At 44.6% G+C, this 16,959-nt stretch overlaps 1 protein-coding gene across 1 annotated transcript in view; it reads right to left on the bottom strand.

The window, feature by feature from the left end:
* Positions 1-15,874, bottom strand: part of LOC112221136 (monocarboxylate transporter 8) — a 37,045-nt gene extending 21,171 nt beyond the window's left edge. Inside the window, exon 1 of the mRNA XM_024383265.2 lies at positions 14,862-15,874. Coding sequence (XP_024239033.1) covers positions 14,862-15,369 — 508 coding nt within the window. The 5' untranslated portion in view covers positions 15,370-15,874. The remainder of the gene's footprint in view (positions 1-14,861) is intronic.
* Between the last annotated feature and the right edge of the window lie 1,085 nt (positions 15,875-16,959).

Here is a 16,959-nt window from a genome sequence, read left to right as displayed (position 1 = left end):
TTTTGCAAGGAGGAATGGGAAAAATTTTCAATCTCTCGATGTGCAAAACTGATAGAGACATACCCCAAGTGACTTACAGCTGTAATCGCAGCAAAAGGTGGCGCTACAAAGTATTAACTTAAGGGGGCTGAATAATTTTGCACGCCCAATTTTTCAGTTTTTGATTTGTTAAAAAAGTTTGAAATATCCAATAAATGTCGTTCCACTTCATGATTGTGTCCCACTTGTTGTTGATTCTTCACAAAAAAATACAGTTTTATATCTTTATGTTTGAAGCCTGAAATGTGGCAAAAGGTCGCAAAGTTCAAGGGGGCCGAATACTTTCGCAAGGCACTGTATCTTAATGAACAATATCAGTAAAATGCCTGCAATAAGTGATCGGTGTCGATAGTTTTCGGTTTATCATCCCAGCTCTAATAATAACCATGTTTTTTAAAGCAACTTTGAGATTCTGTTTGTAATGAAAAGCACTACATAAAATCAAATCCATTATTATTATTAGCTAAGACAGCAAACTCCGCCATGGATAGAGATCCAGGTCCATGCTGTACTACTGTACCCAGTAGGGTTAACCTGACCTGAATACAAACATGTTGTACACCACCCTCCTTATTTCACTTAGAAAAGAACAATTGGTCAATGATAATAACATACGGTGCTACTGTGCCCAGTGGGGTTAATGTGTTCAGACTACTGTGCAGAGACATGCTTTACCCTCCAGGGCAAACCATCCCTGGGTCTTAAGGGCCAAAGGTAGATTTAATATCTCCAGTCTGTTCTGGGTCCAACAGAAAGGGACTGCATCCCAAAATGCACCCTATTCTCTATATAGTACACTACTTTTGACCAGGGCCCATTGGACTCTGGTCAGAAGTAGTCCACCATATAAGGAATAGGGTGCTATTTGGGATGTGTCCTGGGTCACTGAACATGCCCACTGGTTACACATTAGAACGGACAGTCAGAGATGATGTGAAATCTGAGCAGACTACATATTGCCCTTGGCAGCCATTCAATGTTTCTTCTTCCCCGGCCAAAGCAGTAAGCAAACATGACAGCTGGATATTTGCCGATATGACAGGTGACACTGGACCGCGACCCAGGTTAAAGTAAAATATAGATCCGTTAACTTTTTACAATGTAGGAGACTTGGAGAATGTACAGTTGATAAAAATATACGGTTAGACCTCTCTGGGGTTACTGATGATAGAACATGAGAAGAAAGAGACTGTTATTCATCCAACATGTTTTCCATACAACATGCTGTTTTACAATAAAACTTCCAGTTAGTTAGTGTTTGTTTTAAGACAAAGGGCTAACTGTAACTCACATCAGCCAAAAGGAAGCCAACCATGCAGAATGGACCAGTGGAGGAATAAAGACAGACTGCATCTGAAGATGCACCCTAATCACTATATAGTGTACTACTTTTGACCAAGGCCCTGGGAATAGGGTGCCAAGGGAATAGGGTGCCATTTCAGAGGCAGGCACAGAAAGCATATAGTAGAAACCCTTGTTGCTTGACCAACTCCACAGCCCTTCATTCCATCCAGCCCCTGAGCCCTATAATCTTCTCAACATCTTCACTCGCCCACCATCTCATCACACCCTCCCTCCACCTCTCTCCCCTCATCCCCCACTTCTCTCCCTCTCTCACAGCAGCTCAGGGTCTTAATAATAAAACAGCCAGAGTGCACTCATAAAGAATTAGGTATGAACGCTTCAAAACAAGAACGAAAGAGAGTGAGAGAGGGGGAGAGGAAACACACAGAGGGAGAGGAAACACACAGAGGGAGAGAGAAACACACAGAGGGGGAGAGGAAACACACAGAGGGAGAGGAAACACACAGAGGGAGAGGAAACACACAGAGGGAGAGAGAAACACACAGAGGGGGAGAGGAAACACACAGAGGGAGAGGAAACACACAGAGGGAGAGGAAACACACAGAGGGAGAGAGAAACACACAGAGGGGGAGAGGAAACACACAGAGGGAGAGGAAACACACAGAGGGAGAGGAAACACACAGAGGGGGAGAGGAAACACACAGAGGGAGAGGAAACACACAGAGGGAGAGAGGAAACACACAGAGGGAGAGAGAAACACACAGAGGGGGAGAGGAAACACACAGAGGGAGAGGAAACACACAGAGGGAGAGGAAACACACAGAGGGAGAGGAAACACACAGAGGGAGAGGAAACACACAGAGGGAGAGGAAACACACAGAGGGAAACACACAGAGGGAGAGGAAACACACAGAGGGAGAGGAAACACACAGAGGGAGAGGAAACACACAGAGGGAGAGGAAACACACAGAGGGAGAGGAAACACACAGAGGGGGAGGAAACACACAGAGGGAGAGGAAACACACAGAGGGAGAGGAAACACACAGAGGGAGAGGAAACACACAGAGGGAGAGGAAACACACAGAGGGAGAGGAAACACACAGAGAAGAGAGAAACACACAGAGGGAGAGGAAACACACAGAGAAGAGAGAAACACACAGAGGGAGAGGAAACACACAGAGGGAGAGGAAACACACAGAGGGAGAGGAAACACACAGAGAAGAGAGAAACACACAGAGGGAGAGGAAACACACAGAGGGAGAGGAAACACACAGAGGGAGAGGAAACACACAGAGGGAGAGGAAACACACAGAGGGGGAGGAAACACACAGAGAAGAGAGAAACACACAGAGGGAGAGAGAAACACACAGAGGGAGAGAGAAACACACAGAGGGAGAGGAAACACACAGAGGGAGAGGAAACACACAGAGGGAGAGGAAACACACAGAGGGAGAGGAAACACACAGAGGGAGAGGAAACACACAGAGGGGGAGGAAACACACAGAGAAGACACACAGAGGGAGAGAGAAACACACAGAGGGAGAGAGAAACACACAGAGGGAGAGGAAACACACAGAGGGAGAGGGAACACACAGAGGGAGAGGAAACACACAGAGAAGAGAGAAACACACAGAGGGAGAGAGAAACACACAGAGGGAGAGAGAAACACACAGAGGGAGAGGAAACACACAGAGGGAGAGGAAACACACAGAGGGAGAGAGAAACACACAGAGGGAGAGGAAACACACAGAGGGAGAGGAAACACACAGAGAAGAGAGAAACACACAGAGGGAGAGGAAACACACAGAGGGAGAGGAAACACACAGAGGGAGAGGAAACACACAGAGAAGAGAGAAACACACAGAGGGAGAGGAAACACACAGAGGGAGAGGAAACACACAGAGAAGAGAAACACACAGAGGGAGAGGAAACACACAGAGGGAGAGGAAACACACAGAGGGAGAGGAAACACACAGAGGGAGAGGAAACACACAGAGGGAGAGGAAACACACAGAGAAGAGAGAAACACACAGAGGGAGAGAGGGGGAGAGGAAACACACAGAGGGAGAGGAAACACACAGAGGGAGAGAGGGGGAGAGGAAACACACAGAGGGAGAGAGGGGGAGAGGAAACACACAGAGGGAGAGGAAACACACAGAGGGAGAGGAAACACACAGAGAAGAGAGAAACACACAGAGTGAGAGAGGGGGAGAGGAAACACACAGAGGGAGAGGAAACACACAGAGGGAGAGGAAACACACAGAGGGAGAGGAAACACACAGAGAAGAGAGAAACACACAGAGGGAGAGGAAACACACAGAGAAGAGAGAAACACACAGAGGGAGAGAGAAACACACAGAGGGAGAGAGAAACACACAGGGAGAGAGAAACACACAGAGGGAGAGAGAAACACACAGAGAAGAGAGAAACACACAGAGGGAGAGAGAAACACACAGAGGGAGAGAGAAACACACAGAGGGAGAGGAAACACACAGAGGGAGAGGAAACACACAGAGGGGGAGAGGAAACACACAGAGGGGGAGAGAAACACACAGAGGGAGAGAGAAACACACAGAGGGAGAGAGGAAACACACAGAGGGAGAGAGAAACACACAGAGGGGGAGAGGAAACACACAGAGGGAGAGAGAAACACACAGAGGGGGAGAGGAAACACACAGAGGGGGAGAGAAACACACAGAGGGAGAGAGAAACACACAGAGGGAGAGAGGAAACACACAGAGGGGGAGAGAAACACACAGAGGGAGAGAGAAACACACAGAGAAGAGAGAAACACACAGAGGGAGAGAGGAAACACACAGAGGGAGAGAGAAACACACAGAGGGAGAGAGAAACACACAGAGGGGGAGGAAACACACAGAGGGAGAGAGAAACACACAGAGGGGGAGAGGAAACACACAGAGGGGGAGAGAAACACACAGAGGGAGAGAGAAACACACAGAGAAGAGAGAAACACACAGAGGGAGAGAGAAACACACAGAGGGAGAGAGAAACACACAGAGGGAGAGAGAAACACACAGAGAAGAGAGAAACACAGAGGGAGAGAGAAACACACAGAGGGAGAGAGAAACACACAGAGGGAGAGGAAACACACAGAGGGAGAGAGAAACACACAGAGAAGAGAGAAACACACAGAGGGAGAGAGAAACACACAGAGGGAGAGAGAAACACACAGAGGGAGAGAGAAACACACAGAGAAGAGAGAAACACACAGAGGGAGAGAGAAACACACAGAGGGAGAGAGAAACACACAGAGGGAGAGGAAACACACAGAGGGAGAGGAAACACACAGAGGGAGAGAGAAACACACAGAGGGAGAGAGAAACACACAGAGGGAGAGAGAAACACACAGAGGGAGAGAGAAACACACAGAGGGAGAGGAAACACACAGAGGGAGAGGAAACACACAGAGGGAGAGAGAAACACACAGAGGGAGAGAGAAACACACAGAGGGAGAGGAAACACACAGAGGGAGAGAGAAACACACAGAGGGAGAGAGAAACACACAGAGGGAGAGAGAAACACAGAGGGAGAGAGAAACACTTTCTAGTAGCATGATCCAGTAGCAGTGACAGACACATAGTGACAGGCTCTCTTTCTCTCCTTCTCTTTCTCTTCCCTCCTCTCAGGCCCCTGACTGCATGATTGTTCCTCAGATGCCAGGGGGGAGGCTGTTAGCCATTTAAAGAGACAGTGACCCCACGGAAGACACTAATTGTGTGAGATAAGTCGGTGATGACAACATTGTTTACGAGGCCTCATTAAGAGAATCACAGCGCATGTGCTCCAAATGACACCGTATTCCCCATTTAGTGCACTACTTTTGGTATGCATCATGGGTATCTGAACACACTCACAAAAGACAAGAGAAAACAATGATGAAAGGAATGAAAGTGGAGCAGCAAACAGCAATACATTGTTATTCTATTAGAATCCTAGAACTAACTACTAAATAATGAACATCTCATGATATCACATTCATTATTACAACTGTGATGTAAATAATACCATTCGCAATTGTTGAATTTAAATGATCAGAGTATTGCTGCTCGGCTAAACTGAAAACAAAGAGTCCACTTTCTTCTTATCCTTCGTGCAACACTGTTCTCTCCCCCTCGCTGAAAAAGCAGTCCTACTAGGCTTAGCACAGTTGCAGTATAGTGTAAACAGGTTGTTCAATGTGTTGTTCAATTGGCCTTAATGCAATGTGAGGACGTAAGCTACCTTGCAGCTTCTGCTCAAGGCATTAACTGGTCCCAGCAAACCGGGAACATTCCCAGGACATTAGCTAACATTCCCAATAAGTTATAGTTAGGGTTTTATCCAACATTAGCATGATAACATCAAGAGTTGGAACCAAAATTACACTACATCATCAAAAGCATGTGGACACCCCTTCAATTTCGTGGATTCGGCTTTCAGCCACACCCGTTGCTGACAGGTGTATAAAATCAAGCACACAGCCACGCAATCTCCATAGACAAACATTGTCAGTAGAATGGCCTTACTGAAGTGCTCCGTGGCTTTCAGCGTGGCACCGTTATAGGATGCCACCTTTCCAACAAGTCAGTTTGTCAAATTTCTGCCCTGCTAGAGCTGACCCGGTCAACTGTATGTGCTTTTATTGTGAAGTGGAAACGTCTAGGAGCAACAACGGCTCAGCCGCAAAGTGGTAGGCCACACAAGCTCACAGAACAGGACTACCGAGTGCTGAAGCGCGTAGCACGTAAAAATCTGTCCTCGGTTGCAACACTCACTACCGAGATCCAAACTGCCTCTGGAAGCAAAGACAGCACAATAACTGTTCGTCGGGAGCTTTATGAAATGGGTTTCCATGGCCGAGCAGCCACACACAAGCCTAAGATCACCATGCACAATGCCAAGCATCGGCTGGAGTGGTATAAAGCTTGCCACCATTGGACTCTGGAGCAGTGGAAAAGCGTTCTCTGGAGTGGTGAATCACACTTCACCATCTGCCAGTCCGACGGACTAAATCTGGATTTGGCGGATGCCAGGAGAACGCTACCTGCCCCAATGCATAGTGCCTACTGTAAAGTTTTGTGGAGGAGGAATAATGGTCTGTTGCTGTTTTTCATGGTTCGAACTCGGTCCCTTAGTTCCAATGAAGGGAAATCTTAACTCTAAATCAAAAACATTGTCATTGTAGACGATTCTGTGCTTCGAACTGTGGCAACAGTTTGGGGAAGGCCCATTCCTGTTCCAGCATGACAATGCCCACATGCACAAAGTGAGGTCCATATAGAAAAGGTTTGTAGAGATCGGTGTGGAAGAACTTGACTGGCTTGCACAGAGCCCTGACCTCAACACCATCAAACACCTTTGGGATGAATTGAAACAACGACTGCGAGCCAGGCCTAATCGCCCAACATCAGTGCCCAACCTCACTAATGCTCTTGTGGCTCAATGGAAGCAAGTCCCAGCAGCAATGAACCAACATCTAGTGGAAAGCCATCCCAGAAGAGTGGAGGCTGTTATAGCAGCAAAAGGGGGACCAACTCCATATTAATGCCCATGATTTTGGAATGAGATGTTCAATGAGCATGTGTCCACATACTTTTGGTCATGTAGTGTATTTTCCAATCTTTTGTTCTTAACAGAACCCCTATTTTTTACATTCCATCCCACTGTTCTGACCAGCTAAAGAAAGGTCTGAGCCAGTTGGAAACAAAAAACATATGTTTATATTGTTGTTAACCTCTGTTACTTTTTTAACCTTTGAAATCAAGTTTTTATTTTTATTTTTTACATTAAGCTCAATAAATTACTTCACCAATCAGTGTGGATAGAGCAGGCAGAGAATTAAAAATGTCAAACCTTTTTGTAGTTAATAAATCCAACGTGAAACGTGATCACTAGGCCTATAGTATCCTTAACTAGCATTGAAAAAGTTTATCCATTCTTCTCTAGCTAATTAAAAATCTCTCTCCCCATTTTCTGAATCAAGCTTGTAACGTCAGTACAGTAGCCTACTGTATCTTCGGAAGGGGGAGGAGCCTAAAAACACAGGCAAAGATTTTCAGCTTGCAGGCAGAAACTGGAATATGTTTCTGAATGACGGAGTGAGGGCTTTGCATAGGTGCTTTGTTGTGTTATTTTGTGGGACTAGAAAAATATGCCTGGAATATAAAATTATGTTATTAACCTGTTGCCATGCTTTTAAAATAATGGTTCTGTTCTGGAACAGTATGGATCACTTTTGGTCCCGGTTCCAATTCTGTTCCTTGAAAATTGACATTATTTTCCAGTTTTCAGTTCTGTTTCTGGAACCAGTTCTGTTCCCTGAACCGGTTCTAACCCCTGGATTACATCCCAAAAACATTTTTGTTTTTTTAATGAAATATCATTGGAATGTTCTACTAACATTTACTAAAATGTTGTGCACAACCACCACAGAACATTCTCCTAAGGTTCTTATTAGATTTCCAGGTAATGTAATAACAGAATGTTTTCTGGGAATATTCTTGCAACATCAGACAAATGCTTTATACAAAAATGGTATAATCTTCAGCACAACTGGACAGCTTTTGTGTTTTATAACTTTTGGACAACCTAATGAATGTTCTGGGAATGTTCACAGAACCAATTTTGGTTTGCTGGGTATACACTATTTTCTGTGTGCATGAGTAGGCTATATGCACAGATGCACACTGAAGTGTGCTTTTTAAACAAATTGCTCAATGGGTCTAATCTGTTGCTTAGCTTAGCTTCAACACAAAAAAAGCAGTCCTCGGCCTGGAGTATAAGGACAGTTACAGTATAGTGAACTCAGAAACACGTTGTTCCAATGGGCCTAAATACACTATGAGGAGTGAAACTACCTTGCAGCTTCTGTGCACAATTAAGAGGCCTAAAACACAGACACAACAAGTATTTGATTGGGTCTAAAATGTGTAATGTGGAAATGTGGAAATGGAGGGAGTGGACTGGACAAAGGGCCCTGATCCGATTGAGATCTATTCTATTCCACAGCCTTCTGGAATGCCAAACACACTACATTATTCCTTAAGCTGCAAGTTGTTAGGATTTATAATGTAGCTGGTCGCTGCTCTAGTCTAGAGAAACTACATAGATGGTAAAGTATTGGAACAAGCGAATTACTCATGGGTAAATGATCAGGCATGGTAATGATAATGTATTGTCTTACAAAGTGAGTAGTCTTGACCGAGCCAGAACGGGCCTCAAGGCCTGTTATTTTTTATTTTATTTTGCTAGCATGAGGCAGCTTGATGTATAGCTAAACCCCCTAGCGTCCTGCTAGTCTATCGAACAGTACTGTAATAACAGTATCTTGTTCAATAATGGAAACAAATGATAACTATACATGAAAAATGGAGATTAAATCTGAAATCGAATTTCCTTTAAGTGGAATATGTTTGTCAGGTCCCAATGAACAAAAAATCATAAACAGAACCTTCAAACGGGTTCAAAAGGGGCCTCGAGTGGAATATTTCTACGGCCTAAACAAACTAGTGTCGATATTTTAAGCATTAAGTGTTTAAATCTTGGTCAACATGCGCAAGATATCTGAGGCATTTTAAACGTTTCCCTCAGTCTGTAAACCAGATGAGCTGTTTTTTTTTCATGGCAAATAAAATGTAGTAAAATGCGCTGAGCCAGCAGGTCCGGACAGATGGAGTAAGAGGATTCTTGTTTGTTTTTCTGTAAATGAATGGCGCCAGACTGTCATGTTTGCTCTCTATTCATGTTTCAGGCTGTAGGACATCTCGAGGGCATCAAGTCCCCAAATACAGCCAACATAAAATGCATTTCCGGTGGTTGAATAAAGACATAACTTGCTAACAGTAAACAACCCTTATGAGCATGGCCATAACAGTTCTTATAGAATCCAGAAAGCTACAATAACAGGACACACAACCCCTCAATAAATCCCTGACTCTCTACTGGAACCCATAGCCATTCCAAGCCTTGTGAGTCACAAGTCTGTATCTCTTTTAGCAACTCCCTGACCTGGGATCACATACCCCATACTGTATGTCCATCACCCTCTCAATCTCTTTCCTCCCCTCACTCCCCTTTCCTTGCTTCTCTCCTAACCCTTCCTTCTCCCCTTCAGGTAATTAATCACTGGTCAGTTTGCGATTTGATAAGTGAAAGCAAAGTTTACACCATTCTGCATTCACCAAGACAACGCTCTCAGATTTACAGTGGGTACGTCCCAAATGAAACACTATTCCCTATTCGGTGCCCTACCTTTGACCCCCAGCCCTATTAGCCCTGGTCTAAAGTAGTATATCACAAAGGTAATATGGTGCCATTTGGGACGCATATTGATATAAATTGGCATTAATCTTGCCCTAGAGGCAGAAATTAGCCATTTCTGCTAGATGGTCCAGCTGCAAATTCAAAATGTGATATATGGTAAAAATTAATTAAACCAAAAATGTGCTTTTTGGTCTTAATTTGAGGTTAGGGTTAGCTGTGTGGGTAGGGTTTGGTTTAAAATCAGATTTTATGACTTTGTGGCTTTGCCAGCTAGTGAACACTCTTCAGAGCTGCCTCCAGGGCAAGATTCATGACAATAAATGCCAACCTGCATTTGGGACGCAAACGGTGTTAACTTCAAGGAACTGGATGTTCCCTCACTCCTTCCACCTCTCGTTCTCTTTTCTTACATGTCCCTCCCTCACTCCCTTCCTTCACTTCACCGTGGTACCTCCATAACTCACCGCCTCAGGCACTCCTTTGTTGATTCCCCTCTCACCCACCTGGTTCAGATCATGAAACTATTGTTTTGTTGAAAGGATTTCTTCCATCATGACATGTGGATTCTTCTACACACTTAACCTACTGTTGTTGATACCCCCAGATAATCTCAGGCCATTATTTGTACCTGTGTAATTACATAGTAATAATCTAAACATGACGCCTGTTTTGTAGAGATCCAGACTCATTGATCAAAACAAGCACCCCTGGGAAGTGATTGGTACCTCATTTCCCTCCTCATAGCTCTTATGAGCAGAACTAGTGTGTCTTAGTGTAGATATATTTTTTAACTGGGCCTGGGATCTAACAGGGCAATGGGCACGGATTTCACAGAGTTCACATCAATGTAAATTCTCCTTCATGTCTCACTCTAGAGAAGTATTTGGAGTGGGTATTGGCTTGGGCACTGCACTCAGGGTGGGCTCAGCTGAGAGATGTGATTCTGTGCCAGGCAGTCAATAAGCCCCACAGGAGGTTGGTGGCACCTTAATTGGGGAGGACGGGCATGTGTTAATGGCTGGAGTAGAATAGGTGGAATGGTATCAACAACAAACACATGGTTTCTTTGTGTTTGATGCCATTCCATTTGCTCCGTTCCAGACATTATTATGAGCCGTCCTCCCCTCAGAAGCCCCTTCTGCACCGTACTCTTTCCCGGGGCGAGCTGGGGGATCTGACTACAGCTCACTAGTCTAATTCCTTTTGATATGAGAACAGCGGACGCCTTTTTCAAGATTAGAAATCAGGTTACTGACTGGACCCAAACATTTAAAAAGTCTTAACGAAGGGAAAATAAGAGAGGGAGATGTCTTGACACTCGTCATCCAATTAAACTGGGGTCGTTGTTTTGGGAGGGAGGAAAGACCTCTCCCCTGGATGATGGCCTAAAAGTTTCCGTTGAAAACCAGAGAACGTGTACACTTCCATAGCAAGAATGTATACAGAGGTAAACATATCTCGTCCTAAAAATGAACCTAGGCCATCGTCAGACCCTTTCTGAGAATTGAGAGAGCGTTAGAGAAAAGACAATTGGATTTATTTTTAGCCACAAACATGTTCCACCCTAAAGCCACAAACATGTTCCATCCTAAAGCCACAAACATGTTCCACCCTAAAGCCACAAACATGTTCCACCCTAAAGCCACAAACATGTTCCATCCTAAAGCCACAAACATGTTCCACCCTAAAGCCACAAACATGTTCCACCCTAAAGCCACAAACATGTTCCATCCTAAAGCCACAAACATGTTCCACCCTAAAGCCACAAACATGTTCCATCCTAAAGCCACAAACATGTTCCACCCTAAAGCCACAAACATGTTCCACCCTAAAGCCACAAACATGTTCCACCCTAAAGCCACAAACATGTTCCACCCTAAAGCCACAAACATGTTCCATCCTAAAGCCACAAACATGTTCCACCCTAAAGCCACAAACATGTTCCACCCTAAAGCCACAAACATGTTCCACCCTAAAGCCACAAACATGTTCCACCCTAAAGCCACAAACGTTAAATCCTAACAATATAAGTGGTTGAGACAACTCAAGTAGAGGTCGACCGATTAATCGGAATGGCCTATTAATTAGGGCCAATTTCAAGTTTTCATAACAATCAGAAATATATATTTTTTTTTTACACCTTTATTTAATCTTTATTTAACTAGGCAGGTCAGTTAAGAACACATTCTTATTTTCAATGACGGCCTAGGAACGGTGGGTTAACTGCCTCGTTCAGGGGCAGAACAACAGATTTTCACCTTGTCAGCTCGGGGGATCCAATCTTTAACAGGTCCAACGCTATAACAACCTGCCTCTCTCTCGTTGCACTCCACAAGGAGACTGCCTGTTACGCGAATGCAGTAAGCCAAGGTAAGTTGCTAGCTAGCATTAAACTTATCTTATAAAAACAATCGATCAATCATAATCACTAGTTAACTACATATGGTTGATGATATTACTAGATATTATCTAGCGTGTCCTGCGTTGCATATAATCTGACTGAGCATAAAAGCATACAAGTATCTAACTGAGCGGTGGTAGGCAGAAGCAGGCGCATAAACATTCACTCAAACAGCACTTTCTTTGCGTTTTGCCAGCAGCTCTTCGTTGTGCTTCAAGCATTGCACTGTTTATGACTTCAAGCCTATCACCTCCCGAGATGAGGCTGGTGTAACCGAAGTGAAATGGCTAGCTAGTTAGCGCGCGCAAATAGCGTTTCAAACGTCACTCGCTCTGAGCCTTGGAGTGGTTGTTTCCCTTGCTCTGCATGGGTAACGCTGCTTCGAGGGTGGCTGTTGTCGTTGTGTTCCTGGTTCGAGCCCAGGGAGGAGCGAGGAGAGGGACGGAAGCTATACTGTTACACTGGCAATACTAAAGTGCCTATAAGAACATCCAATATCAAAGGTTAATGAAATACAAATGGTATAGAGGGAAATAGTCCTATAATTCCTATAATAACTACAACCTAAAACTTCTTACCTGGGAATATTGAAGACTCATGTTAAAAGGAACCAGCAGCTTTCATATGTCCTCATGTTCTGAGCAAGGAACTTAAAAGTTAGCTTTCTTACATGGCACAAATTGCACTTTTACTTTCTTCTCCAACACTTTGTTTTTGCATTATTTAAACCAAATTGAACATGTTTCATTATTTATTTGAGGCTAAATTGATTTTATTGATGTATTATATTAAGTTAAAATAAGTGTTCATTCAGTATTGTTGTAATTGTCATCATTACAAATAAAATAAAAAATATTTTAAAAATTGTCCGATTAATCGGTATCGGCTTTTTTGGTCCCCCAATAATCGGTATCGGTGTTGAAAAATCATAATCAGTCGACCTCTAAACTCAAGGTCTCACGATGAGTGTCTGTGGTGGCACCTAAAGCTGTTAAACATTGAAACACTAACTGAGCTGCAGCTCAATGATAACTGAGCCGTGGACAGACTATAGCCTCACCTATACCACAATGCCTGTCCCTCATCCCTCCTCACCCACTGTGAAACCTTTATAGTAGTGCAAACTAACCGCACGTAAATGGCCTACATCAGGGTCTGTATACACTAACAGCCTCAGCTTTCCCTTAAAGATCATAATGAATTAGATCACATGAACAGGATGGGACCTGATCCTAGATCAGCACTCCTACTCTGACACGCTTTGTGACGGCCTTGATGTAGTGAGGCAAAAGAGCGGTGTGTGTGTGTGTGTGTGTGTGTGTGTGTGTGTGTGTGTGTGTGTGTTATAAAAGAAAAGCCTGATAGTAATCCTAAACAGATTGGGGGTGAAGATTGAGGCCACAATATAGTGGCACACACTAGTGCCTTTGTCACATGGAAAATAAATTAACAACATGAGCGGAGAACATAAGGACGCATGTTATCCAGCAGTATGAATGAATTAGAGCCGTGACCAGAAAGTTAATGTAAGGCAACTCTGGTGCTATATGGCCTGGGTATAGTCTATACATTAACTTGAAGTAGGCTGAAGTAGACTGAAGTAGGCTGAAGAGTCTTCAGACACATGATGCTGAGACTGAAGTAGTAGCCTAAATTCTCTGACACATCTGAAGAGCGAAGACGGATATGATCAATAATCAAAAATGTCATTCATGTTTAACTTTAATATCTTCTTGAGACAATGCTGGGCATTCTTCTATACTGAACAAAAATATAAACACAACATGTACAGTGTTGGCCCCATGTTCCATGAGCTGAAATAAAAGATCCAAGAAATGTTCCATATGCACAAAATGTATCTCAAATTGAGCACAAATTTGTTTACATCCCTGTTAGTGAGCATTTCTCCTTCGCTAAAATAATCCATCCACCTGACAGGTGTGGCATATCAAGAAGCTGTGCTGTGCTGGGGACAATAAAACGGCACTCTAAAATGTGCAGTTTTGTCACACAACACAGTGGCACAGATGTCTCAAATTTTGAGCGAGCATGCAATTGGCATGCTGATGGCAGGAATGTCCACCAGAGCTGTTGCCAGATAATTTAATGTTCATTTCTCTACCATAAGCCACCTCCAAAGTAATTTCAGAGAATTTGGCAGTATGTCCAACCAGCCCCGAAACCACACCAGCACAGGACCTCCACATTCAGCTTCTTCACCAGCGGGATCATCTGAGACCTGCCAGCTGATGAAACTGAGGAGTATTTGTCTGTAATAAAGCCCTTTAGTGTAGAAAAACTCATTCTGATTGACTGGGCCCTGGCTCCTCAGTGGGTGGGCCTGGCTCCCCAGTGGGTGGGCCTGGATCCCCAGTGGGTGGGCCTGGCCCCCCAGTGGGTGGGCCTGGCTTCCAAGTGGGTGGGCCTGGCTCCCCAGTGGGTGGGCCTGGCTTCCAAGTGGGTGGGCCTGGCTCCCCAGTGGGTGGGCCTGGCTCCCCAGTGGGTATGCCTGGCTCCCCAGTGGGTATGCCTGGCTCCCCAGTGGGTGGGCCTGGTTCCCCAGTGGGTGGGCCTGGCTTCCAAGTGGGTGAGCCTATGCCCTCCCTGGCCCACCCTTGGCTGCGCCCCGGCCCAGTCATGCGAAATCCAAAGACTAGGGCCTAATAAATGTATTTCAACCGACTGATTTCCTTATTGGAACTGTAACTCAGTAAAATTGCTGAAATTGTTGCATTTATATTTTTGTTCAGTATAGTTCTGGGTTAATTTGACCCTTCTCTCTTACCTTCAACAGTAAGTCACCATCAGTAGGCTAACTTTATTAACAGGTGCAACAGTTACAGGACAGACTCACCTACTTTAAACTGCGACGTATTGTCATTGGGGTCTGCGTGGTCTTTCACCAGCATCATGTGGAGGATACCGAAGGAGTTCTGTATCCCGAAGATGGATCCATTACACCAGGTAGCAGCGAAAACAACTAACCAGCCGAACCCACCCTCGGGTGGGACGAACCCGGGGCACTGCCCTGGCATCGGTGCCGGGGACTGAGAATCCGGGGACACACCGGGTTTACAATCGAGACATCCAGCCTCGATGAGCTGGATAGTACTGTCCTCATGTGGAATCTTGCATTCGCTATCTCCCAGGTCCTGTCCCTGGTTCTTCTGTGCTTGCTGGTTCTCTCGGTCTTGGGGAGAACCACCGTTCTGCTCAATTTCAGAGTCAGCAGTAGCCTCATCACAGTTTTCGGTCGGCGGCTCGCCGCTCGATACTTCCTCCTCGGTCCGATTTTCTCCTTTCCCGTTGACCCCCATTTTATCCTGTCCAGTAGAGGGGTTACTGTTGTGTTCTGGGTGCATCGCTCATGCATCAGACAGCGACAGTAGCCTATTGATTGACAAGGTCGGTCTATAGAAAATAAAAAGTAGGATTCTTTCTGCTCTGTTCTTCCAGTAATTGTAGGCAAAATCAAGTCACAGCACCAAGTTCAGTATCCGAAGTGCTGCTATAAAATCGGTTGTATAGTGAAAGGACAGGCACGTTTTATTTATTTATCATGATTTAAAGCAGGTGTCCACGAAGCCTATTTACAGGGGAAATGATGACGCCGTAAAATATTTCACTTTTGCTTTCCTGCTCCGTGAAAAATGTAAATCAACCTGTGAAAACGTCTGCTGCTCGCCAACCTCAACTCAATCTCGTCCTCGCGCTGCAGAGTCACCGCTGTCCACATCGTGTAGCCTAATCTGTAAACAAATGAGTGTCGGCTCCTCCTCTTTCATGGATTTAATGTTACATTGGAATATGTGAATCTCTCGAACCCGGGTTTTCTGTGCAAACACAGAAAAGAACCTTCATTCAACAATTGCCCCCGCCTCCACGACCTCCGTCACCAATGACCGAGCTCAGGGATGGATTAAAAATTCCTGCAGTACGAGATTACGGAAAGACTCGAATGTCGCCCCACCCCTTCTGCTGTCTCTGCCATACACTACACGAACTACATTGGAAGGCGCAGCCGCAACTGAATGAATGATGTTGATGGAATGGGCCAGCATTCTCCATCAAAATATAGCAATGTTGGTCTATTGATACAATGTTGCAATTGTCGAAGGATACAGTTTCCCGCGAAAAAAGTCTCAATGTAACAATTTTGTATCGGGTGTATCGCAACTGATTTAACTTCACTCAGCCATGATGCAGCCTATTTTATCAAGTTTCAAGTTTTAATGTCACACGCACAAGTACAATGAAATGCCTTTCTTGCAAACTCAAAGCCCCAAAACGCAATAAACAATAGCATTGTATTACTAGAAAAAAAACGAGAAATAACAATAAGAAATATGAAATATACAATAGTAAGTAAGTAAGCAAGCATTCTATATACAGGAAATATTTAATAAGTCAGTTCCAATACCATATTTACATGTGCAGGGATACTGGGGTGACGGAGGTAGATATGTATAGGGGTAAGGAGACTAGGCCACAGGATATAAGTGAGTGGGTGTGCAAGTGTGCAGGTGTGTAGAGTCAGTATAAATGTATGTGTATATTATGTGTGAGTGAGCAAATTATGGAGTGTGTGTGTGTGTGTGTGTGTGTGTGTGTGTGTGTGTTGGAGTGACAATGTGTGTGAGTGTGTAGGGCCCTATGAGTGTGCATAGGGCCCTACACATAGAGACAGTGCAAATACTGAAATAAAAGGTCAATAAGATACAAGGTAACTCGGTCCATGTAGCTATTTTGTTAGCTATTGATCAGTCGTATTGCTTGGGGATAGAAGCTGTACAAGAGCTTGTTGGTGTCAGATTTGATGCACCAGTACTTCTTGCCATGCCGCAGCAGAGAAAATAGTCTATGGCTTGGGTGGTTGGGGTCTTTGACGATTTTCCGGCTCTTCTTTTCACACAGCCTGATATAGAGGTCCTGGATGCAGGGAGCTCGGCCCC

Source organism: Oncorhynchus tshawytscha, linkage group LG21 (genome assembly GCF_018296145.1).
Source record: "Oncorhynchus tshawytscha isolate Ot180627B linkage group LG21, Otsh_v2.0, whole genome shotgun sequence".
Taxonomy (NCBI): Eukaryota; Metazoa; Chordata; class Actinopteri; order Salmoniformes; family Salmonidae; genus Oncorhynchus; species Oncorhynchus tshawytscha.
The sequence above is the reverse complement of the archived record's forward strand: the minus strand, read 5'-3'. Positions and strand labels throughout refer to the sequence as shown.